The 25,855-nt window shown below is 42.5% G+C and overlaps 1 protein-coding gene across 1 annotated transcript in view; it reads left to right on the top strand.

Moving 5' to 3' along the window:
* Window positions 1-18,382, top strand: part of LOC146634503 (NACHT, LRR and PYD domains-containing protein 12-like) — a 208,125-nt gene extending 189,743 nt beyond the window's left edge. The window contains exons 10-18 of the mRNA XM_085377893.1: window positions 11,878-11,918; window positions 12,097-12,126; window positions 12,270-12,349; window positions 13,117-13,172; window positions 13,305-13,519; window positions 16,870-17,123; window positions 17,561-17,680; window positions 17,778-17,919; window positions 18,063-18,382. Of these exons, the coding sequence (XP_085234019.1) occupies window positions 11,878-11,918; window positions 12,097-12,126; window positions 12,270-12,349; window positions 13,117-13,172; window positions 13,305-13,519; window positions 16,870-17,123; window positions 17,561-17,680; window positions 17,778-17,919; window positions 18,063-18,382 (1,258 nt within the window). The remainder of the gene's footprint in view (window positions 1-11,877; window positions 11,919-12,096; window positions 12,127-12,269; window positions 12,350-13,116; window positions 13,173-13,304; window positions 13,520-16,869; window positions 17,124-17,560; window positions 17,681-17,777; window positions 17,920-18,062) is intronic.
* Window positions 18,383-25,855: the final 7,473 nt, after the last annotated feature.

Raw genomic sequence — 25,855 nt, forward strand, 5'->3', positions numbered from 1 at the left:
ATCAAAAACTGAAGCAAACCATGAATCAACATGTGAACATGAGCTGATGCTGCTGAAGGGAAGCAAAGTTACAGAGGTTTGATTACAGACACAGCTGAGAGTTTGTAATCTGTCATCATTTTAAAAGGTTTAAATTTCTTCAGTATTGAACAGCAGAAATGAGGCTTTGTTTTCGGAGGCCGACAGCAGTGAACACAACAGCAGACTGGTGCGTAATAAGCAGTGAATAACGCAGGAAACAGATTTTTGTTAGGTGTAGCTGTGTGCAGACAGGAATAGGACCCAAGGTGCAGACTCCGGAGACAGAACTTAAACAAAAACAGCTTTAATGCTGAACGCAAACATGACATAACTGGAAAATGTCAAAAATAAACTAACACCGGTGGACAGGCAAAACACACAGCAAAATAAACGGTAGATCGCGACACGGACACAGAGAAACACAGGGCTTAAATACACAGAGGGAGAAATCAGGAAATGAGTAACAGGAGGGAAACACAGCTGGGGCAAATCAGAACTGACGAGACCAAAGAAGCGTAAACTGAACACACTGAGAAAAGACAGAGACCTTCAAAGTAAAACAGGAAACGCATAACACAGACTGAACAAAGACACAGGCTCATAAGCAGGCACTACAAAGGAAACAGAGATGTGGGAACAGGGCAGACACAAACACTGACTGAACACGGGGATATAGGAACTAAGGATACACATAGACGCGAACTAGACAAGGGGATGCAGGTGATAGGGGAGACAGAGCAACTAAAGAAGACAGAGACCTAAGCCATAAGACAGAACTCAAAGAAACCAAAAACTAGACAGTATAAATAATATCATAAACTCAAAAACCCTGGGTCGACGACCCAGGCATCCTAACAATTTTTGAAGGTAAACTGTTCTTGAAGTTGTTGAAATCTCCCAATTCTTTGAATCTTTGGGCTGAAGGAAGGACAATACTCGGTATGGTGTTCCTGGTTCTCGCCAACCCCTTCATGGTTATTGCTGTGTTTGTGGGATCCATCTTCTCAAGGAGCCCAAACGCCATGACACTTGACCCCAGTTGCTGTCGCAGCAGTCCCTACATCTGTCTCTGCTGTGAAGGGTCCTCATATCTCCGTGTCCCCGTCTGGTGTCTGCTCCTTTCTCTGCAAGAGACCGAAAACCAAAACACCTCTCTCCCTAGCCTTGATAATCTAATATTGTTATCCATTGTTCTTCTAATGATTCAAATTTGGTTCAGAATATTATGTTCAGGACTTATTCTAATCATAATCTATGTGTGTGTAAAAGTAATCAAAAATTAATGAATCATCTCTAAGTCTAACACATTATAAGCCTAAGTTTTACCATAGCTAAATTATTAAACACAAAAATAAACTCATAGAAATTTTCATATCACCATTGTTAGATGTTCAAACTCAACTTCCACTTCCAGAAAAGGTCAGTGACATCATATCTCAAAAAGCATCAGAAATTCTCCTCTTCAGTCTCTCTTATTGTCCTGCTCCTGCAAAAATAAAACAAAACAAAGCGAAGCATCCACCCTTCTCTTGCCGGCTGGGTGAATTATTTGTTGGCATTTACTAATCCTAAAGTTGGTACAGTCATTGTCTCAGTCTCAAGTCAGTCAAAACTTTTAGTCCGTCCATCACAGTCCAGTCACATGCATTCATTCACACACATTCATACCAGATGTTGCTGATAATGGAGTCTCACGCGCAACCTATTCGAGCATCCATCACCAGCAAGATGACGTCATCATTTTAAAAGGAAAACAATTCCTTGTTGTTTTTTTGGACCGGATTGACTCGGTGCAATCCTTTTAGACTCAGAACTTCTCAGTGTTCCCTATACTGTAAGTGATTTTTCTCCCAAGCCAATTACAATCATGGAGAAGCACACTTTGCAACTGTTTACAGTAATAAATTTTTATAGCGCTTTAAATGTCAATCTTTCAGGCCTGGTTTAAAGAGCTGATTGTTAAATCATGAACTCACAAAATATCACCATGTCACCACCTCACCACCGGTGGATCACACCTCTCAGATGTTTTTTCCTCAGTGCACTGTAACAAAAACGAAAACAGACGTAACCAACAAAACACTAATAACAATAACACAAACTAGGGCCCGTTGCAGACATGTCCAAGCATAAAACTATCCCTCTCTCGCTTACGAGAAAGAACACAAGCCAAAGCTCACTGATAAAATCAAGCTAGTGCTCAGCAAAACCAAAAAAATAAACCAGAAATTCACAGGAACGTTTTGCTTCCTGCCGAGACAATATTGTGTGGGAATGAGAACCTCAGGTGCCGTAACACCTTTTGTTCCTCCTTGTATTAAAACTCAATCACAGAAAATGCCGTACTCCGACCTAAAACTTACACTATTAATTCATCATCTTCACTCTGTGCCACTGTTCCTCATCAGGGCTGTGTGAAGCACAGCAAAGAATTCAGTCAAGGCCTTGAGCCATAAACAGACATCACGCACAGACATTGTTTTCATAACCAAACCGTTTTAGACCTTATTAACTCTACATAAATGCCCTCTGGGTGACATATAACACATTCTAAGTTATCAATGGTAATCAATGGCTCCTCATAAAAATTATGTACTGGGATGTTTGTGTGCAGCATTTTGCATAACAGCATAAGCAAAGCATTCTTCATTGCATGAGCGTGTGTGTGTGTGTGTATCACTCCTCATTGCACAAGCGTGTGCATGTGTATGTGTGTGCATCATTTCTCAGTGAATCAGCATTCTAATGTATGTGTGTGTGTGTGTGTGTGTGTGTGTGTGTGTGTGTCATTTCTCACTGAATCAGCATTCTAATGTATGTATGTGTGTGTGTGTGTGTGTGTGTGTGTGTGTCATTTCTCACTCAATCAATGAGTGCACATGTGTTCATGTGTGTATTTCACTTTATTCTGAATCTGTGTGTTTGTAGATGTATGTGTGTGTGTTCATCACTTCCCTGTTCTGGTGTTCTGGGTAAACCACAGCCTGAAGCATGCCCTGGGGTCCTGCCCTCCTCCTTTTCAGTCTGTTTGCGACCATTGCTGTTGCTGCTGCTCAAAGTTCCGTCCGTCCTGGTTCTGACCCCCATTGGGGCAGTCCTTTCTCCAGTGTCCATGCTCGCCGCAGGTGAAAACCTGCATCTTCTTCTGTGTGTTTTGTCCATTCTGAGGTGCCTTTTGACCTCAGTTACTCCTCCTGTCCCGGTCACGCCCTTTTCGCCGCCCGATCCTCCGTGTTGGTCCATCACTGTCCTGCACAGTGTTAATGCAAAGTTATCAAGGTCAGCATTGTTTTGCTCGGCCTTACTTTTCATCTGGGCTTGGCGGGCGTCTCGTCACAGCTCTGTCAGCTGACGTAGTCTGAGAATTTTCCCCCGTGTAGTGAAACGGGCCTTAGATTTAGTGCTCTCCGTCTCTGCTGCATGAGATCACATTCCTGCAGCACTGTTGACTTTTCAGGTCGTTGTTGTGGGTCCAGCTGTTGCAGCATTTGGTCAGTGTCACGTATGGGGGAGAGCAGGAGTCCAGTCAGCCTCGGCTTTCAGGGCGGCAAAGCAGCCTGTAATTAAGCATAAAGAGAAAAAACAAAAACAAAACAAAAACAAACACAAACAAAAACAAAAACAAACGAACAGGAAAATGATGTTGTGTTGGCTGTGTTATTTAGACGGGGAAACAACGGGGCCAGGCCCTGTGTCAGCCTTCTCTCCCCCTTTTTTTTTTTTTGTTTTTTCTCACCATATAATCCACTCATGACCCACCAAGCTGACAGGACAACACAGGTACATATTAAAATTCTTAAGATCATGTTTAAAAGCCCAAAAATGGAATTTTCTTTCATTCAGTAATCACTTTTATTAATCAATCAACAGAAAACATGTCACAATTTGAATCTTTTTACCACTAAATTTGTTGTGTCTTCCCTGGTTGGTTAGACCAGTGTTTCTTTTTTTTTAGTTAAATTGTTGTCCTGCAACCCAGAGGGTTTCTTTGTCAGTAATGTATAAACTTTATTATTTAAGTATGTTAATTTTTTCTTTAACCTTGCTGGAAAATCTTCACGTGTTCATGAGTGTAAGCTGTTTCTTCATTGCATGTGTGTGCATTTGTAGGCAAGCAGGTTAATTTTAACTTTTTCTCAAACTAGGCGTTACCTTAAAAGGAGCCTTTCTCTCACATTTCTCTGCTTGTGTGTGTTTTTGTTTCACCTTTTGTTGTGATGCTCCGGACGCCTTTCCCAACCTCCACAAGTTCGTTGGCCCCAATTTTATGAGTTAAAAACTTCTCTTAATTCCTCCTCGCTGCTGTCTGTTTCACAGCTGCTGATTCATGCTGGGTGTGGTTCCCATTACCTATAATTTTACTTCGGCCACTGTGCTTGTGGGGGCAGTTGGTCCAGGTCCGCAGCTTCCTGTATTGACACACTAAGAGATTTATTTAATTTCATTTTCATCACTGTTAAACAGATAAGCAGGCAACACGCCTACCTTGACAGCGTAAACTGTACGCCAGTCTCCCAACACATTCCTCTCTCTACTCCTCCATAATTCTCCACTACACACCTCTCACTATCTCTCCTTTTTATTTTTATTACACCACAGAGTCATACACCCAATTTAGCCCGTCTATCTCTATGTGGCTCCAAATTCCCTCATTATTTAATTTCACACTCGTCAGGGGACAGGCACACAACAATTTCAACCACTGAAACGAGGAATTCAACCTTTTTATATTTCACCTATGATAGAACTCAACCTTAGATGTAAAAGCATTCTCTTGTTCTATTCCAGAATAAATGTGAACCCGTGGTTACACGGCCGTTCCAGTGTTATTCTGCACCTCCTCAGCACACCAAAGATCCGGGTCACACGGCACCAAGTTGTTGAAATCTCCCAATTCTTTGAATCTTTGGGCTGAAGGAAGGACAATACTCGGTGTATAAATGCTCAATCAACAATCATTTATTTCCATATAATTCAACACTTATGAGCATTAGAACCATCATGATGGGGAGAGCTGCCTGCAGAGGGTCACAGCAAGTCTCAAAATGGTGACGGGTTACACAGCTCTTTATACTCTTCTAGTGGCCCCCACCTGGTCGTAAAAGCCCAAATATTCACATTCTTTCTCTCACGGCGCCTAAGTTATGACCTCGGCTCCCTGTCTTTCTGTGTGAAGTAGGAAGGGGGGTAAGGAATGTGGTTTTATCTCCTCTTCCCAGACACCAAGTCTTCTGCTCACAACCTTCTTCATATGATTCAGCAGTAAAACATGTCAAGAAACAATGTAATACATTCAACAGTGTTGAGTAATATAGGTCAAACAAATAGATCGAATGATTTTCCCACTCTTTTAGGTCAGAAGTATAATGCAAACTAAAACTACATACTAATCACACACTCTATATTAAAAGGTATAATATGATCTACAGCAATATCATAATTCAACTATTTTGATTACATCTATAAGGTAACATATAATAACAGAATAATATCACAAAGTACACTGAGAGAGAGAGAGCTGTGCAGGAAGTAAACGTCAAAGTCAGAGAGAATTCATGACGATGTTCATCAAACGTAAAGCGTAGTTTGGATCTTCTTCTGCTGCTGGTTCACTCAGTTTTGGTTGGAGACAGATTGTTATGGCCCGTCTAGGCGCAGCCAGACCACAACATAAAGGGTGATCCATCCGCGTCCAACCCCAAGTAGCACGTCACACACTTAATACTTTTTAATAGTGATTTATTTACAATGAGTGCAGTTAAACAAAGGAAGGGAGCATATCATAACTTCAGGGTGAACCCAAGGCCAAAAACACAGACATAAGGTAGCCTATCTCAGGAATAAATACAACTTACCTACGCAAAAAGAACTAACTCAAACGACAATCACTTTCCTCCCTGCCTAACAAAAACAGGAGAAAACTGATCAAACAAAAAGGTGGTCCACTCCTACATGCTCTTACATTAACCAACATAGTGACACAGTTAACGGTCTGCCGGTTGGGTTGGGCCAAGGTTGAATGACATGGCAGTCCTGGCTGTATCTTCTTATCTGCTGCCAGCCATCCACCCTGGATGCACCAATCATGGAGGAGCACCTGCACACTCAAATTTACATATAATTACGACAACAGTCGTAACACTGATGAAACCTGAAGCTTCAGGATTTGTGAGCTGTCCACTTTCAGCCCCGACGGCGTGTCCGTGTACGTGCCGTAGAGTGAACGATCCACGCTCTGTGTTTCCATCATTGTGTGTTTAGCTGCTCTCATTTACTGTTTTATCTGTTTGGTTGTTGTTGAAATACTTTTGGGAGCTTTAACCTGAGATTCTGGCAAAATACATTTATATTAAAAATCGATTCAGGATTGAATGAATCAACATTGCTTTATTCAAATTAAAACCATTTAAATAGGAAAATCCATTTTTTTACACCCGCCTCTAATGCTGGGTAATGTCAGCTGGTCCATGTGCAGCTGGCTGTGAGGCTCAGGGAGCGTCTACAAAGTGCAACACTGAAAGAACATCATCCATAAATATTGAGTAATAACTGGACTCTCATACAGCGAGACTCAAATGCCTTTAAACATCATCTTATCCTGCTGATCCAAGTCCAACACTGAGTTTGTAAAAACATGTTAGTCAATCATTTTGTTTGGTTTCTGAGGAAAATGATTCAATAACTTGCTGCTAATACACAACATTTTATCATATTTCCTCATAACCCTCTTTTGTCTGACCATTTGATCCCATTTGAATTTGCAATAAAGGATCCACAGAGTTTGGTGACAATAATGACAGTAGATGTTTGTGTGAAAGTGCTGAAAGCAAATGAGTGTGTGATGTTCTTTCAGTGTTGCACTTTGTAGACGCTCCCTGAGCACTGGTCTCACAGCCAGCTGCACATAGAGACCAGTGTTGTTAGTCCAGGTCAGAAGATGACTTGTTGGAATGAAAATGAGCTTGTAGTTTGTCTGCTTTAATAATGTGACTGGAAAAAGGTGTTGGACTTCAAATATGTCCATTTCTTTCACACTTCACCTTTAAAAGTGAAGCCTTGTGGTTACTGGAAGGAAAAACACGACTTTTTCAAGTCTTTGTCCTGTTTTTATGATAAATGTACGACTTTAATGTGAAACATTCAGAGTTTTTTCTCTTGTTGTGTTTGTTTGAAGCTGCTTCCTGTTGGCTTCAGCTGTTTGGAGTTTCCATTTTCTAAACTTCTACATTCTGAACCTTCTTCAGCTGTGAACAGATGATGAAACACTGAATGATTTCAAGCTCACACTTTGTCTAATAAACTTACATCTTTCATTCTTTATACAGATTGGAGAGCTGTGGTTTGTCAGAGATCAGCTGTGATTATCTGGCAGCAGCACTGAAGTCCAACCCCTCCCATCTGAGAGAGCTGGACCTGAGCTCCAACAACAAGCTGCAGGATTCAGGAGTGAAGCATCTGTGTGGTTTCCTGGAGAGTCCAGGATGTGGACTTGAAACTCTGAGGTCAGTCAGCATGTTTTAGTTGTGCTGAGATGAATATGATGTGAAAGTTGTGCTGACACTAAACTGCAGACATCAGGCTGATATTATACTGATCCACACTGAGGATCTTCATGGTAAAGTCTGTTTTCTTCTTCTCTGGTTTAGTCCATTGACTGCAGCAGAACAATGTTCACATTTCAAACAGTGAGACTCAACGTATGGCCCGCGGCCCACACGCGGCCTGCCCACCTTTCCTGATTCAGAGAGAGGGGACCCTGATTAACTGTGTAGTGTTCTTCCTCACAGTTCTAAGTATCAGACACAACAATGAATAATCCACAGCTGACTGTCTTTAGCAGGTCAAAGGTCACAGCACACAGCAGACAGTGGGAAATATTATAATTCTGATCATTTATCAGCACATATCCATATGTATAAAAACAAAGCTGACACTGTGAGACTTGATCAGAGGTGTGATCATCACAGCAGAGGCCTTTGTGTCAAAGTCACTGAGGATCAAACAGAAACACATGAAGCAGATTTTCCTGTTCTGGCTTTTTATAGCAGATAACCTTCAAAATATTCTGCAGTCCATCAAAAACTGAAGCAAACCATGAATCAACATGTGAACATGAGCTGATGCTGCTGAAGTGAAGCAAAGTTACAGAGGTTTGATTACAGACACAGCTGAGAGTTTGTAATCTGTCATCATTTTAAAAGGTTTAAATTTCTTCAGTATTGAACAGCAGAAATAAGGCTTTGTTTTCGGAGGCCGACAGCAGTGAACACAACAGCAGACTGGTGCGTAATAAGCAGTGAATAATGCAGGAAACAGATTTTTGAAGGTAAACTGTTCTTGAAGTACACTGTGAGAGAGAGAGAGCTGTGCAGGAAGTAAACGTCAAAATCAGAGAGAATTCATGACGATGTTCATCAAATGTAAAGCGTAGTTTGGATCTTCTTCTGCTGCTGGTTCAGTCAGTTTTGGTTGGAGACAGATGAAACCTGCATCTTCAGGATCTGTGAGCTGTCTACTTTCAGCCCGACGACGTGTCCGTGTACGTGCCGTCGAGTGAACGATCCACGCTCTGTGTTTCCATCTTTGTGTGTTTAGCTGCTCTCATTTACTGTTTTATCTGTTTGCTTGTTGTTGAAATACTTTTGGGAGCTTTAACCTGAGATTCTGGCAAAATACATTTATATTAAAAATCGATTCAGGATTGAATGAATCAACATCGCTTTATTCGAATTAAAACCATTTAAATAGGAAAATCCATTTTTTTAGCCGCACGTTTTGAGTGTTTCCTTTACATGTGTGTGTTCCTTCTTTTTTCCTTCAGGAACACACACATGTAAAGGAAGCACTCAAAACGTGCGGCTATCCTAAATGGGCGTTTTTAAAGTCAGCAAAGAGGCACAGAAAAGAAGACCAGACACCAGCGAGGGAGGATAAGAAGGACAGACGCAACAACATTGTCATCCCCTATGTAGCCGGTGTATCAGAAAAACTCAGGAGAGTTTTCTCCAAGCATGACATCCCGGTGTATTTCAGACCCAGCAATACACTCAGACAGAAACTGGTTCACCCGAAAGACAAAACACAAACTTAACAACGTGGTGTATGCTGTACAGTGCAGCGTGGAATGCTCAGACCTCTACATTGGAGAGACCAAACAGCCACTTCACAAGCTCATGGCACAACACAGAAGAGCCACCTCCACAGGACAAGACTCAGCAGTCCATCTGCATCTTAAGGATAAAGGACACTCTTTCGAGGATGCCAATGTTCACATTTTGGACAGAGAGGACAGATGGTTTGAAAGAGGAGTGAAAGAAGCCATCTATGTCCACTGTGAGCGACCATCTTTGAACAGAGGCGGGGGTTTACGACCCCAACTCTCTGCCATCTATAATCCAGTTTTGAGATCCCTTCCCAGACGCCTTAACGCCCACTCACATCCTGGGCCATCTGACCTCAGGAATTCGCATGACAAGGTGGGGCCAGGTTTCACAATGAACCCACCCGAAACTCTTGCTGATTGGGTCCCACACCCAGTTTCACACCTTGGCTCAGGTGATTAGAGGATCATCAGGGGGTCCTTTTGTCCCTTGGTGGGGGTCACTCCCACTAGGTTTATATCTGGGACTCTCCACCATTTGACCTTAGAACTGAAGAAGCTTCTCGGATGAGAGGTGAAACGTCTTCAAGTAACTTAAAGAAGTCCAGACGCTTTTCTTTGCAAGCTCCTTTGACTACGATGACCTGGATGACTGAGAACCTTCACAGACATTGAGTAATAACTGGACTCTCATACAGCGAGACTCAAATGCCTTTAACCCTTTACAGCCGATCGGAGCGGGAACGCTCTGTTTTGCGTAACTATTTTTAAATCCCAGTAGCACTGCAACCACGTAAGCTAGCGCAAAAAATTTTTTTGCATATGAAACTGGAGGAGTTGTACTTACATCTCATGCCATCAGCTTGTCCTCGGTCACGGTTTCCTTCCACATAAAGCTTTGCAAAAACTGCATAAAAAGCGCTTGCAGGAACAAAAACATAATATTCCAGAAACACGCTTTACCGATTCGATCAGCTGTTCATAACACTTCCTACGTTGGAACATTGGAACAGACGTCAGCGCGAACATTTGCATTTCCGCCATTACCTGCCCGAAACCGGAAGTGACGTCATTTTCGCGGAAATGTAGTCTTTTTTACTATCAGGTCATCAGGGCCTATACTGGTCTTTTTAAAAGTTATCTTTGACTTTATGACTTTCTGTGTCGTTTCTGGGATGCTTAGGACTCATATTGCACTGCTGGAAATAGTTTATTTTGATGCATATGCTGCTTTTTTGCAAATTTGCATTCTAATATTTATTTTCGTTTTTCCTGCAGTGTATAAAAATTGGTGTATTTCAAAAATAAAACTATGAAGACACTCAAAATAAATTTCCTGTGGTGGGAAACTATTTTGTGCAACTTTTTTGTATTTACAGTTTTGAGGGATAAGCCTCTTAAATTTCTCTAACTACAAATATATGTTAAAAAAGCAAAAACAATTTTCAATTTTTTTGTAGTTTAGTGCACTTTTTTTGCAATTTATGTAATTACTATGCACTTAATGAATACATATTATTAAAATCTGGGCTATAATGGTTGTATTGATGTATAGCAACTTGAAATGCTCCAGAAAATGGCTCCACAGCATGTAAAAATATAAAAAAGCTCTGGCAGACTTGGTTCTATGGTAGGCCTTAAAGGGTTAAACATCAGCTTATCCTGCTGATCCAAGTCCAACACTGAGTTTGTAAAAACATGTTTGTCAATCATTTTGTTTGGTTTCTGAGGAAAATGATTCAATAACTTGCTGCTAATACACAACATTTCATCACATTTCCTCATAACCCTCTTTTGTCTGACCATTTGATCCCATTTGAATTTGCAATAAAGGATCCACAGAGTTTGGTGACAATAATAACAGTAGATGTTTGTGTGAAAGTGCTGGAAGCAAATGAGAGTGTGATGTTCTTTCAGTGTTGCACTTTGTAGACGCTCCCTGAGCACTGGTCTCACAGCCAGCTGCACATAGAGACCAGTGTTGTTAGTCCAGGTCAGAAGATGACTTGTTGGAATGAAAATGAGCTTGTAGTTTGTCTGCTTTAATAATGTGACTGGAAAAAGGTGTTGGACTTCAAATATGTCCATTTCTTTCACACTTCACCTTTAAAAGTGAAGCCTTGTGGTTCCTGGAAGGAAAAACACGACTTTTTCAAGTCTTTGTCCTGTTTTTATGATAAATGTACGACTTTAATATGAAACATTCAGAGTTTTATATCTTGTTGTGTTTGTTTGAAGCTGCTTCCTGTTGGCTTCAGCTGTTTGGAGTTTCCATTTTCTAAACTTCTACATTCTGAACCTTCTTCAGCTCTGAACAGATGATGAAACACTGAATGGTTTCAAGCTCACACTTTGTCTAATAAACTTACATCTTTCATTCTTTATACAGATTGGAGAGCTGTGGCTTGTCAGAGATCAGCTGTGATTATCTGGCAGCAGCACTGAAGTCCAACCCCTCCCATCTGAGACAGCTGGACCTGAGCTACAACAACAAGCTGCAGGATTCAGGAGTGAAGCATCTGTGTGGTTTCCTGGAGAGTCCAGGATGTGGACTTGAAACTCTGAGGTCAGTCAGCATGTTTTAGTTGTGCTGAGATGAATATGATGTGAAAGTTGTGCTGACACTAAACTGCAGACATCAGGCTGATATTATACTGATCCACACTGAGGATCTTCATGGTAAAGTCTGTTTTCTTCTTCTCTGGCTAGGCTTAGTACACCATTAATCAGTTGTGTTTTACCATTGCTCTCTGCAGGGTTGATGTCAAGACTTTTAAATCTTCCATAGACAAAACCAGTGAGTACTGAGACTCTGTGTCACATTCATCACTATTTCATCAACAGCATATCACATGAAAGCTCGTTTGTGCTTATTTCATTCTGCAAAAATCTATAAATTATGGGGGTTTTTAAGGATGTGTTTTTAGGTACTGGTTTTGGTCAAAATAGTTTAATACTTTTTAAAATCTTTTTAGTGAGTGAGAAGGCTGCAGCTGAAGAAGATGGTGGGTCCTTAAGGAAGAAAGAGAAATCCCTCACAAACAGTTTGTATTTGATCAGAAAACCACTAAAAAACTAATATGATTGTAAACAGCACCAGTTAGAGTTCCAGGAAATCCTTAATTATTCGATGTTTGTCTCTCATCAGGTTACTCTGAGGTCAGACTGAATCCAGACTCATTAGACACAGAGCTATATTTGTCTAAAGATGACATAAAGCACATTAAGGTGAGAGAAAAGCATGTGGATCTGATTGTCTTGTGATACAAAAAAGAGGCCTTCAGCACAGAAATTTGTCAGGCGTGTTAAAGCACAGGGCAGACAACCAGTCAGGTTTAAGATTCTGTGTCATTGTCAGTATGTTACTCGCAGTTTTGAAAGTGTGTACAGATAACACCTGATGTGTACTCTGTGTGCCTAGGGGCACACGCCACTAGCTGTGTGGTCCATCTATGTTTCTACCCTCACATATGGCCACGAGCTGTGGGTAATGACTGAAAGAACGAGGTTGCGAATACAAGCGGCAGAAATGAGCTTCCTCCGAAGGGTGGCTGGCCTCTCCCTTAGAGATAGGGTGAGAGGTTTAGCCATCTGGGAGGGGCTCAGAGTAGAGCCGCTGCTCCTCCACATCGAAAGGAGCCAGCTGAGGTGGTTTGGGCATCTGACAAGGATGCCCCCTGGGCGCATCATGGGTGAGGTGTTTGGGCATGTCCCACCGGGAGGAGGCCCCGGGGCAGACCCAGGACACGCTAGAGAGATTATATCTCTTGGCTGGCCTGGGAACGCCTTGGTGTTCCCCCGGATAAGCTGGAGGAGGTGGCTGGGGAGAGGGAGGTCTGGGCCTCTTTGCTTAGGCTGCTGCCCCTGCGGCCCCGGATAAAGCGGAAGAAAATGGATGGATGATGGATGGATGGGTGTACTCTGTATAGTTTGTTCTCCGTTTACTTGTTTATTGCGGCTTTAAACAGCTGATGTATTTCCTCTCTGAATTCCAGCCTCCATCAAGCTTCACCCCTCAAGTACAAACTGAATCCACACACATCTCCTACAGGTGCTTCTAAATTCACATTAGGTTGATAACATGTATTTAATGATGTGACAAGATGCGTGATACAGCTGGAGGTGATCAGACCTCAGCTCATACAGGCTGGTTGGAGTGCTTCAGCCCTTCTGTGTCCTACAGGTTCAGGTGTGCTGGTCCAGGTGTGTTCCAGTGTACTCTGACCAGACTAGTGTTTGTTATGGCTCAGGAGGCAGAGCTGTTGTACAGGACTGTCCAATGGGATGAGAGCCTCCTTCAATCAGCTGGAAAAACAGCTGCAGGGCCGCTGTTTAACATCACATGCTCTGAGGATGCAGTCTGGGAGCTCCACCTGCCACACTGTGAAACAAAGGAGGGTGAGCACTGTGCTGTGAAACATCTGTGTTACTGTGTGGTGCTCAGCTAATATGAACTGTTCTTTATCATACAAATAACCACAATGCAGTTTATTTATAATTCAATTCAATTCAATATTATTTATATAGCGCCAAATCACAACATAAGTCGCCTCAAGGCGCTTCATAGATACAGAGAAAAACCCAACAATCATATGACCCCCTATGAGCAAGCACTTTGGCGACAGTGGGAAGGAAAAACTCCCTTTTAACAGGAAGAAACCTCCGGCAGAACCAGGCTCAGGGAGGGGCGGGGCCATCTGCTGCGACCGGTTGGGGTGAGAGAAGGAAGACAGGATAAAGACATGCTGTGGAAGAGAGACAGAGATTAATAACAGATATGATTCAATGCAGAGAGGTCTATTAATACATAGTGAGTGAGAAAGGTGACTGGGAAGGAAAAACTCAATGCATCATGGGAATCCCCCGGCAGCCTACATCTATTGCAGCATAACTAAGGGAGGATTCAGGGTCACCTGGTCCAGCCCTAACTATATGCTTTAGCAAAAAGGAAAGTTTTAAGCCTAATCTTAAAAGTAGAGATAGTGTCTGTCTCCCGAATCCAAACTGGAAGCTGGTTCCACAGAAGAGGGGCCTGAAAACTGAAGGCTCTCCCTCCCATTCTACTTTTAAATACTCTAGGAACAACAAGTAGGCCAGCAGAGCGAGAGCGAAGTGCTCTAATAGGGTGATATGATACTACAAGGTCATTAAGATAAGATGGGGCCTGATTATTTAAGACCTTGTACGTGAGGAGCAGGATTTTGAATTCAATTCTGGATTTAACAGGAAGCCAATGAAGGGAAGCCAAAACAGGGGAAATATGCTCTCTCTTTCTAGTCCCTGTCAGGACTCTTGCTGCAGCATTTTGGATTAGTTGAAGGCTTTTCTGCGAGTTTTTTGGACATCCTGATAATAATGAATTACAGTAGTCCAGCCTGGAAGTAATAAATGAATGAACTAGTTTTTCAGCGTCACTCTGAGATAGGATATTTCTAATTTTAGAGATGTTGCGCAAATGGAAGAACGCAGTCTTACATATTTGTTTAATATGTGCATTGAAGGACATGTCCTGGTCAAAAATGACTCCAAGGTTCCTCACAGTGTTACTGGAGGCCAAGGTAATGCCATCCAGAGTAAGAATCTGGTTAGATACCATATTTCTAGGCTTTTCAGGGCCGAGTACAATAACCTCAGTTTTATCTGAATTAAGAAGCAGAAAGTTAGCGGCCATCCAGGTCTTTATGTCTTTAAGACATTCCTGCAGTTTAACTAATTGGTGTGTGTTATCTGGCTTCATGGACAGATAGAGCTGGGTGTCATCAGCATAGCAGTGAAAATGTATGCTATGTCTTCTAATGATGCTGCCTAAGGGAAGCATGTATAATGTAAACAGAATTGGTCCTAGCACTGAACCCTGTGGAACTCCATAATTAACCTCAGTGTGTGAAGAGGACTCTCCATTTACATGCACAAACTGGAGTCTATTAGATAGATATGATACAAACCACTGCAGCGCAGTACCTGTAATACCTACAGCATGTTCTAATCGCTCTAATAGGATATTATGGTCAACAGTATCGAACGCTGCACTGAGGTCTAGCAGGACAAGCACAGAGATGAGTCCACTGTCAGAGGCCATAAGAAGATCATTTGTAACCTTCACTACAGCTGTTTCTGTGCTGTGATGAGCTCTGAAACCTGACTGAAACTCTTCAAATAAACCATTCCTCTGCAGATGATCTGTTAGCTGTTTGACAACTACTCTTAAAAATGATTTTTGATATGAAAGGAAGGTTGGAGATTGGCCTATAATTAGCTAAGACTGCTGGGTCTAGAGATGGCTTTTTGAGTAAAGGTTTAACTACAGCCAGTTTGAAGGCCTGTGGTACATAGCCGATCATTAGAGATAGGTTGATCATATTTAAGATCGAAGAATTAATTAATGGCAGGACTTCTTTGAGCAGTTTTGTAGGAATGGGGTCTAAAAGACACGTTGATGGTTTGGAGGAAGTAATTATTGAAGTTAACTCAGAAAGATCAATTGGAGAAAAAGAATCTAACTTAACATCAATGGTACTAAGAGTAGCTGTAGATAATATTACATCTGTGGGATGATTATTGGTAATTTTTTCTCTAATGATAAAAATTTTATTTGTGAAGAAGTTCATGAAGTCATTACTAGTTAACGTTAAAGGGATGGTTGGCTCAAAAGAGCTCTGACTTTTTGTCAGCCTGGCTACAGTGCTGAAGAGAAACCTGGGGTTGTTCTTATTTTCTTCAATCAGTGATGAATAGTAAGATGTTCTGGCTTTGCGGAGGGCTTTCTTATAAAGCAGCAAACTATTTCTCCAGGCTAAATGATGATCCTCTAAATTTGTGACACGCCATTTCCTCCCCAGATTACGAGTCATCTGCTTTAGGGTACGTGTTTGAGAATTATACCACGGAGTCAGGTACTTCTGATTAGAGACCTTCGTTTTCACAGGAGCCACAGTATCCAGAGTCGTACGTAGTGAGGAGGTGAAATTATTAACAAGATAATCGACCTCTGTTGGGGTAGCGTTCAGATAGCTGCTCTGCTCTGTGTTGGTACAGGGCATTGGAGATGATAACAGTGGGTGGATTATATTCTTAAACTTAGTTACAGCACTTTCAGAAAGACATCTACTTTGATAAAGTCTACTCTCCACCGCTGTGTAATCAATTATTGTAAATGTTATCAGGAAATGATCAGACAGGAGAGGGTTTTCAGGAAACACTGTTAAATGTTCAGTTTCTATGCCATATGTTAAAACAAGATCTAGAGTGTGATTAAAGTGGTGGGTAGGTTCTTTTACATTTTGAGAGAAACCAATTGAGTCTAATAACAGATTAAATGCCATGTTGAGGCTGTCATTTTTAGCATCTATATGGATGTTAAAATCACCCACAATAATTATTTTATCTGAGCTCAGAACTAAATTAGATATAAAGTCTGAGAAATCAGACAGAAACTCTGTGTAAGGCCCAGGTGGACGATAGATGATACCAAGTAAGACTGGTTTCTGAGTTTCACAGCTGGGGTGGACAATGTTAAGCATCAGGCTTTCAAATGAATTACAAACCAAGAACATATATAACTGCACAAACGTGTAACATAACTGATGCCTAGTTCTGAGCTTTATGTAATGAATAATGCAAAAGTTTTGGGCTGTTCACATTTATAACAAAAAAGGATGGAGGGGAACTTGTTTGCAGGAGATGTAATCCTCAGATAAGGTGAGAAGTAAATCTGAACTCTCAGAATGAAAAGCTCTTTCCTTTCACAGCGCTGTGTGTTGATGGCCTGCTGTCTGTTGCCCACATCTCTGATGATGGGATGAGCATCTTGGAGCCGCTGGAGATCACTGCCACCCATGTGGTTGTGAAGGTTCCTCACCTCTCTGGGTGGGGCGTCATCTGGGATGATTTTAAGCGGCTCCTGAACATAACAGTAAATGGCCAAGTTCTGCTGTTCTTCCGACCTTCAGAGCCTGCAAGAATCAATGTGTTTCTACTCCAGGAAAATATCCCATTGTCAGAGGTAAATAGTTTCATCATCTTCACTCTGTGGTCCTCTCAGAATCCAAATGATTCTCAGCAGCTTTCTGATAATAAACTAAAGTTATGTACAGGTTTACTGGTCACTCCACTCTGATTACCTGAGACAAAGAGTCAGGCTCCATTTAACTTTTCTTACCCACATTGTTGACCAATCACTGCTCTTCTTTATTCACTCCCAGTAATGACCCTAAGCTGTGAACATTTGATGTTTGTGACCCATAATGTCAGATCTGACACTTCACTGATAAAAATAAAATCATGGAGCTTTTTTTCTCTGCAAAGCTATTCTATCTCAAGAATGATTGTTTTTGATTCATACTGACACATGATATTCTACACCTGATATGTTTAAATGAGCTCTACAGGTGGATAGACTTATTAACGTTACCAGCATAATAAACTGTCCTGTCACTGCAGGTGTCTGCCCAACAACACGATGATGCTGAATACCTCCAGACCCCTGCTGACTGTCTTTTCAGCTTCGGTCAAAGGTACAGTGTCCACTGTGAGCCTGAGAGCAGGATAATACAGCCGAAGGTGAGTCAGCAGTTAGAAACTATATGCTGCTGAAATGAAATGAAAGTCCTGGATAACCCACTCGTCATGAAAATGGCACCTTTCTGTTGTTGTTTAGCAAACACAGTTTCGCTCAAAGTCTGGCCCAAATTACCATCCAACATTTCAAGTTTTCCTGAATACAAATTCAGGGTTTGTGAGTCTGATAGTCAAAGACCAAGAGGGGAATGAAATCTGGAAATCATCTGTTTGCCTGCCAGGTAAGATTCCTGCCAAATACCAGCAGAAATTACCCTACAAACTTTTTATTTTATATTTTATAAAACTTCAACTGAAATCATACTTCTCTTTTCATCCTCAGTTCAGAGTGCTGTTAAATGTCTATCTTTCTTTGTTCCTTCAGCACCAAGAACAGAAACCTTAATGAGAAATGTCCCAGATGAGTCCGGAGTCCCAGCAGACGAGAGGCTGCTCACAGTTCGCTCACAGTTTATTGACAGAGTGTCTGAACCTGTTTTAAACAAACTTCTGGATAAACTCCTGGAGCAGCATATTATCAATGAGCAGGAGATGGAATCAGTCAGATCACAGCAGAGCAAAGCAGATAAAGCACGAGACGTTATTGACACAGTGCGACGAAAAGGAAGTATAGCCACCTCACTTCTGATCGCTGCTCTCCGTGAGGAGGATCCATGCCTTTTCATAGAGCTGAACTTAAGATAAGACAGATTTCTAATAAATCTCAAAGACCACTGACAGTGTCATTATTGTGATCTTCATGTGTGTGTTGGAAACTGGACTTTAGTTCTTATTAAAACCTGGACTCTGACTAGAAGCTGAGCAGGACATTGGATGGACTGAAGCAGAGTCTGGGACCTCGGTAAGTCTCTGGGCTGCTCATTATTAGTGCACAAACCAGGAAATATGTGAAGCTCCAACCTGTAGATGCTGAACCACATCTACAGGTTGAAGAGCAACACCTCAAGTTATCTGTGACCGGCGTCTGTTTCCAACAATATAACTGAAGCTGTTTTTACCTTTAATGCTGGAATAACATGTTGAATCACATGATCAGTGTTTACAATCTGATTACTGAGGTTCTCGTCTGTGCTAGCTTCTGCTCTGAGCAGCATTTTGTGTTTCTGCCTGTATAAATAAAGTTTTGCTGTTTGCTTTCTTATGCTGGAGTTTGAATTCGTGTTTTTAAACAGTTTGAGCTTCCTGTTCGTGTAACCCGTTCATGTGTTACACCCGTCATTGCGTTGTGTTCTGGCGTGAAAGTAAGAGGCAGGAGACAGCACTTGGGTCTTTGGCCCTTTACTGCACATCTGCAACACAGAAATAAGTGTCTGATCTGTGTGTGTCACGCGACTGCCAGTACACCTCTCCTCCGGCCATGCTGAAAGGAGCTGTGCCTGCAGCTTCATTAACACCACAATAATATAATAAATCTAATACAACAAATTGTTTTAAAACATTAACTTAAGCTCTCAAAAACAAAAAGCATAAAATAAATAACATGTCACTGAAAAATCATTAAAAACAACTTATAAGAACAATAAACAAAATAATTCAAAAACAAATAAACAGTCAGATAAATACAATTCAATAACCAGGACCCAATATTCTGGTACTTATAGTTCAAACATTATACTTCAGTACAATTATATTAATAACCGCCATCCAACAGGCAATACAACACTGTACTTATAAAAACAATAAATGAAAGAGTGCATCTCCAAAACATAAGAACATCTCCATACCTGCAACACAGAAATAAGTGTCTGTTCTGTGTGTGTCACGCGCCTGCCAGTACACCTCTCCTGATGAAGGAAAAAAGAGTGCACGCTGTTAAAAAAACTGCAGTGAATACGCTCACAAGCTTCTAGCGTTCAGGCTAACTTAGCATGCTAGCATTTCAGCTGCGTTCTCAGCTAAAACTCATTAAAAACGTATATTAGCAAACTCTGTCCTCCACAAAACTTATCCCGAACGAGTCTCTTAACGACAAACAAAAATGCGGCGGTTCGGCTGTATTCACATTGCAGCTTGGGGTCTGAACAAACTGAGCAATGTGGCAGTGACTTACCTCCGGCCATGCTGAAAGGAGCTGTGACCGGGGCACACATGCACGCGCCTACGTCACCACGCAGCGCGCACACACACGAACGCACACAGACTCAGATCACACAGGTAGGAGAGTGAGATGCAAAATGACATATTTAATTTAAAAAAAGGGTGTTTTGGGTGAAATTCAAAAGTATTTAACATAAATGTTACATTCGTCTGATTGACTTGATTTGCGTCTTATATAGGGATGGGTATTGATAAGATTTTAACGATTCCGATTCCATTTTCGATTCTGTTTAACGATTCGATTCTTTATCGATTCTCTTATCGATTCTCTTATCGATTCTTTTTTTTTTTTTTAAAAAAGGAGAACACTAAGGTTGATTAGCTTAGAACTTTGTTTTATATCTTCTCTTTGAACAAGGTAGAAATTTAGGAGTAACATGGCCTTACAAACCCAACAGTGAGATCTTAAGAGATCCAGCCTACGGCTCTTCAATGGGGTGTCACAGGGTCCCCAGGAAAAAAAATTGTAAATGTAAAATAATAAAATAAATATTCTTCTGTAGCAATAACAAAGTATAACATAAATTGTTCTGTAGCAATTACACAAGAATATCCAGTAATGTCCCTGCCTACAATTAAACACATTCACTTACCAAAAATCGGGGGCATCTGCTGTGGCAAATGGGTGCAAGCCTTTGACCACAAACTTAGACACTGCTCGGTGACATTCGTCTATCCTGGCCTGAAAGGAGACGCTACCAGTAGACTGCAGCGAGAACTGCCAGCGAGCGCCAGCCAGTCTGTCTCTCTCATCATGGTCACCTACATGTACAGTAATGGCAGGTCTTGTAATAAGGCAGATTGCGGTAACATAATATGCACTGTTGGTTGATTATTTACCTGCCGCATTAACGGGAGAGGACGTGCAAATGTTACCGCTGCTGCTGGGTTGAGAGTCACGAGTCCGGAGCGGAATTAAAAACACGTGTCATCGCGTGTTTTGTGAGCAAATGCTTTTGCATATTCGTAGTGTTTCCTCCCTTAAATGAAATATCTACTTTGCAAGTTCCCCTGTTGTCATCGGTTCTCATAAAGTATAATCAAACTTTTGAGCGTTTGAGCCGCTTAGGCGCCGTGTTTCCTGCCAGGTAAATGACGCTCCGCAACGTGGTGACGTCATTCGGGGCGACTGGAATCGATAAGGGAATCGTTTGCAAAAATGGCAAACAATTCCAAGGAATTGAAACAGTGGGAACCGGTTCTCAACAAGAACCGGTTTTCGATACCCATCCCTAGTCTTATATCTGAATCATGTCGTCATGAGACTGTCAATGTATCTTAAACATACTGCTTCACAAACACTGTTGTGACAGTGATGTACACTGTCTCGTTTGTATATATGTATGATTTCTATACAGTTTACACCAGATGACCACTTAAGGACATCTCCTGGTTTCATCTTCATGTTTCCCTCTCACCACATATCCAACCCGATATCATGACCAGCAGCTTTTACAGCTGTGGCTCCAACAAACATCAGCTGATACTAGAAATTAATATTAAATAAATTCTAACAACAGCTGATCAAGCTTAAACGCTGCTGTTGTTCATCGTGACATCTGCTTGTTTTCTCTTTTTGGCTCAAAGTGGGTGATAAACAAACAAGACCGACAGGACTTGCGAAAGAAAAGCCGATCAGCTGATCATTGATCAGTTTCATGATTGAAGTGGCAACAGGAGAGGAAGGGGGAGAGGAGGAGAGAAGAGGCAGCTGTGCAGCAAAGACAGAATGACTCCAGCTTTGTGTCAAATGCCCAGTATGTCTGATGGCCAGTCCAGCTGTGAGGTCAGCTGGTGGGTAACAGGCATCTTTGAAAATGTTAGAGCACTTTTGCAAATATGTGATGTCCTAACAGCAACAATCTATCCTGAAAATATCTTTTTTTTTGTGACCCAGAAAGAAATATGTATATTTCAAACTCTGCGTTCCTCCACCACTGCCTCAATTTGAGTTGTGGATGAAATGCATTCTGGGATATTTGCCTGGGCTTAGCTACAGTAGCTAGCAAGCTGATTGGAGACCAAAACAGCCAATCAGAATTTTTGCATCCAAGTCTGTGATTGGTTGGTTTTGTGGCACGCTTATAACGGTGTACAGAAGCTGTCTCCGTTATCATGGCTACTCGGCAACGGAACTCAAAAGTCTGGGAGCATTTTGACAAAACAAAAGAAAAGAAGGTCCAATGAAAAATCTGCAAAATGGAACTTGCCTTCCATGACAGTATGACGGCGATGCATGAGCATCTGAAAAGGAAGCACGTCGTGTAGAACAAGCACTTTGCAATAATCTAGAGATCTCAGTCCTACCATTTATCAGCTCAAACATCCAACGACATGAATGCTTTAAAAGCATCGACATCAGCTCTTCTCTGACAGCATGGTGGGAGTTTCTAAAATTGACGGCGTCTTCATTAATCCCATGCAAACGTACACCTATCTGGAACAACCCTGACATATTACAAAACAATAATATGATAAACTTTTCAGATTGGAGTGGTAAAGGAATCAAATATTTAGAACATATACTAGAAGGAACAGAATTTATTTCATTTGACGGACTAGTTACACAATATGGGATCAACAAGAAAAGATTTTTAGAATATCAACAAATTAAATCCATAGTAAAAAAGAAATTTAAACCGGGTCAAGTTGAACTACAAACACCACCAAGTGTGGTTCAATTTCTTACTCTTAAAACCCCCAAATTACTATCCAAAATATACAGAATGCTTTCTAAAACAGATGAATCAACATCACTTCCTATTGCAAAATGGGAAGCGGATTTATCAGTTAACTTAGACCAAAACTTCTGGTCTCAGACTTGCTTAAAAACCTTTCATCTAATCAAAAATCCCAGTCTTCAAATAATTCAATACAAAATATTACATAGAGTGCACTATACAGGTCATCGGATGTTCAAGATGGGCTTTACGTCTACCAACAACTGCTCACACTGCCAAACCAATTCACCGGACAATTATATCCACGCTCTTTGGTTCTGTCCACCAGTTCAGAAGTTTTGGCGCGAGATATGTGAAGACTTATCAAAGTGTCTGAAATGTAACATTCCAACTTCCCCCTTAGTGTTTTTGTTGGGCAGCTTAGATAAAGTCACTTCAGATAAAAATATAGCCCATATGGTTCTCCCTGCCCTATGCATAGCCAAGAAAACGGTCCTCATGAACTGGAAAAATAAAAAATAATCTTAATTCTAACCAATATAGAAATTATCTATTAGATTACATTAGTCTTGATACAGCCTCTGCCACCACATCAGATCAATTGCTCTGGGCTCCTTTGATCAGCTCCATCACCTAGTGGGGGTGGGGGGTCATAGTTTGGTCCCGCCTTCACTGTGATTGGTGTGGGGGTAGGGACAGGGATAGGGCGTCGGGGGGTTCACCAGGGGCATCTTCCTTGGGGGGCTCAATCCGGGGTAGCAGTCATGTCCGGTTAGGGGCTCTGTTGGCTCTCGGGTGACTGTTTCCTCGTGGCTGCGTGCAGCGGGGCTAGGGGAGGGTCTGTGCTGACGGACGTGGGTTACTGACCTGGTAGCCTGGCTGCCCCTGGGTGGGTCCGGGATGGGCGTGAGGTTCTGGGGGCGCTCCGTCTCTGGGCTGGGGCCCTGGCCGGGCCTCGGGAGCTTGGGTCCTGGTTGGTGTGTTGCCGGGGTTGTGGGTGGGTGGGTGCATGGGGGCCCAGCCCTGGCGCAGGGTGCCGCCGGTGCGTCGAGCCACCTGGGGGGCTCTTCAACTGGTGGGGGAGATTGTCACATCTCACAGGAGCTTTCCGCTCTTCAGGAACTCTCTCTGCAGGAGGGGGAGATACAGGAGAGGTGGAGGAAGATCTCAGCCTGGGCGTCTATTGTCTTATGTAGTCTGGAAGATGAGTGGATGGTGGGGTGGGTGCAGTTTTCTCTGTGGTGGGGTTGGGTGGACTGTCCTGGGCTCTGTGGGGCGCTGCTGCACTGGGACCCGGTCTGGATAGGCCTGGTCCCCCTTTCCCTGGCGGGTCGCGGAGTATGGGGGTGCCTACTGGGGTCAGTGGGGGAGCTGGCCCCAGGGAGGGGTCACTTGCCCCTCCCTTCCTTCCCTCCCCATCTCCAGCTGCCTCCCTCTTCCCGCTCCACCACAACCACCCACACATGCAGGCCCTTGGAGTAGGGGTATGTCACCAGGGTGCAGAGGAGGCTACCCCCCCCCCCCCCCCCCCCTCTGTCCCCTTCTGGCTGCCTCTGCCTCAATTTTATCCCACAACTTAGACATTCACATTACTCACACTCTCATTACACATACATATAGGATCTTGGGGGTGGGCACGACACACGGAATCCAAATTACCATCAGGGTGTACACCTCACCCCTGGCGTCGTTGCCCACCTCTCAATTTTAAATCAGAATCAGAATACTTTATTGATCCCTGGGGGAAATTATTTTTTGTTACAGTGCTCCATTTTAAACCAACATTAAGACAAGACAGACAATACACTAACTAAGAATAGTACAATATATACATATATATATACATACATACATACATAAGTCACTCATAAATAAATAGTTGGAAAAGAAACATGTGTAGCTGTAGCAGCAAACGGTGTGTTAAGTGGATGCGTTGTACAGGGAGATGGCCACAGGCAGGAATGATTTCCTGTGTCGTTCAGTGGTGCTTTTCGGTAATCTCAGTCTCTCACTGAACGTGCTCCTGTGACTGACCAGCATGTCATGGAGTGGGTGGGAGTAGACATGGAGGGCTAGCAGGAGGGACTATGCGCTTACCTGCTGCTCTCTGGCAGGTAGCTCCATGCCCTCCTGGGTTTTAAATGCACCTTAGAACACACATGCATCAACACTACAATGAGCGGGTGGAGGGAGGTTTGGAGTCTTCTCTCACCCCTGTTCTCTGCGGCCCGCTGGAGCAAGGGGGGGCTAGGAGGAGGAGTTGGCCGTCCGACTGCGGTCTGGGGTGTGGGGCCTCCCTGCTGCTGCGGAGTCGGGGCGGTTTGCCTCTCCCCACCGCCAGGGGCAAGGGTACCTAGACCCGGTTCGTAGAGTACGCTTGGGGAGTGTGATCGTGTGTACAGCATCTCTTTATGTCTGTCTCCACGTTGGTTGAGTGTGGAGCAAGTGCATATGAGAGCATAAGGGTGGGAATGGATGTTTGTATCTGTGTGTGCCTGTATGTCTGTGTCTATATGTCAGGTTGGGTATCTCTGGGGACATCTCTGGGGCTCGCTCGGGCCACTTCGGAGGTGGGGTGCCCCCGGCCTCTCGGCCTGGGGCTCGGTCACTCAGGCACAGCTGGCTGCCGGCGGAGCTCACGGGCGCGTCACTGCAACTCCCCCTCACTTCTGCTCCGCGGCTGCTGAGTGACCCCTCATCTGGGACTCTCCTCAGCTCTTTCTGGGACAGTGGCGCGGCTGCCCCTCTGTTGGTCTTCCTTGGTCTCTTGTGTTCTGGGGGCTGTTAGATTATAATATTATTTTATGCCATGTTATACCCCTAATTAAAGATTGTGAATTATTATGTAGTTTTAGTTTGCATTATTCTCCTGAATTAGAAGAAGCTGATAACTATTACATTAGTTAAACTGATTTGCATTACATTAAACTGCTGACTTGTTGTGAATGAATGATATTGTTTTATGATGCATTATACTGCTGAGTTATAAGAAATCTAATTTGTCTGAGTAGAAGAGAACAGAGTGTGCTGGAGTTTTCTGCCCCATTTCAGCAGGAGCAGATAAACAGGGAGCCAAGGTCGTAGCTCAGGCGCTGTGTGAGAGAAAGCATGTGAATGTTTAGGCTTTGTAGATTAGATTAGATTAGATTAGATAGAACTTTATTAATCCCTCGGGTGGGTTCCTCTGGGAAATTCGATTTCCAAAAAAGCACAGCACCGACAGAAGTTACAGAGTTACAGAATATTTTATATATATATATATATATATATATATATATATATATATATATATATATATATATATATATATATATATAATACACACACACACACACACACACACACACACATATATATAAATACAGAGACAATATAAATA

The sequence above is a fragment of the Diplotaxodon limnothrissa genome, linkage group LG3, assembly GCF_057381915.1.
Source record: "Diplotaxodon limnothrissa isolate DT_005_m linkage group LG3, D_limnothrissa_male_GT1.1, whole genome shotgun sequence".
NCBI lineage: Eukaryota > Metazoa > Chordata > Actinopteri > Cichliformes > Cichlidae > Diplotaxodon > Diplotaxodon limnothrissa.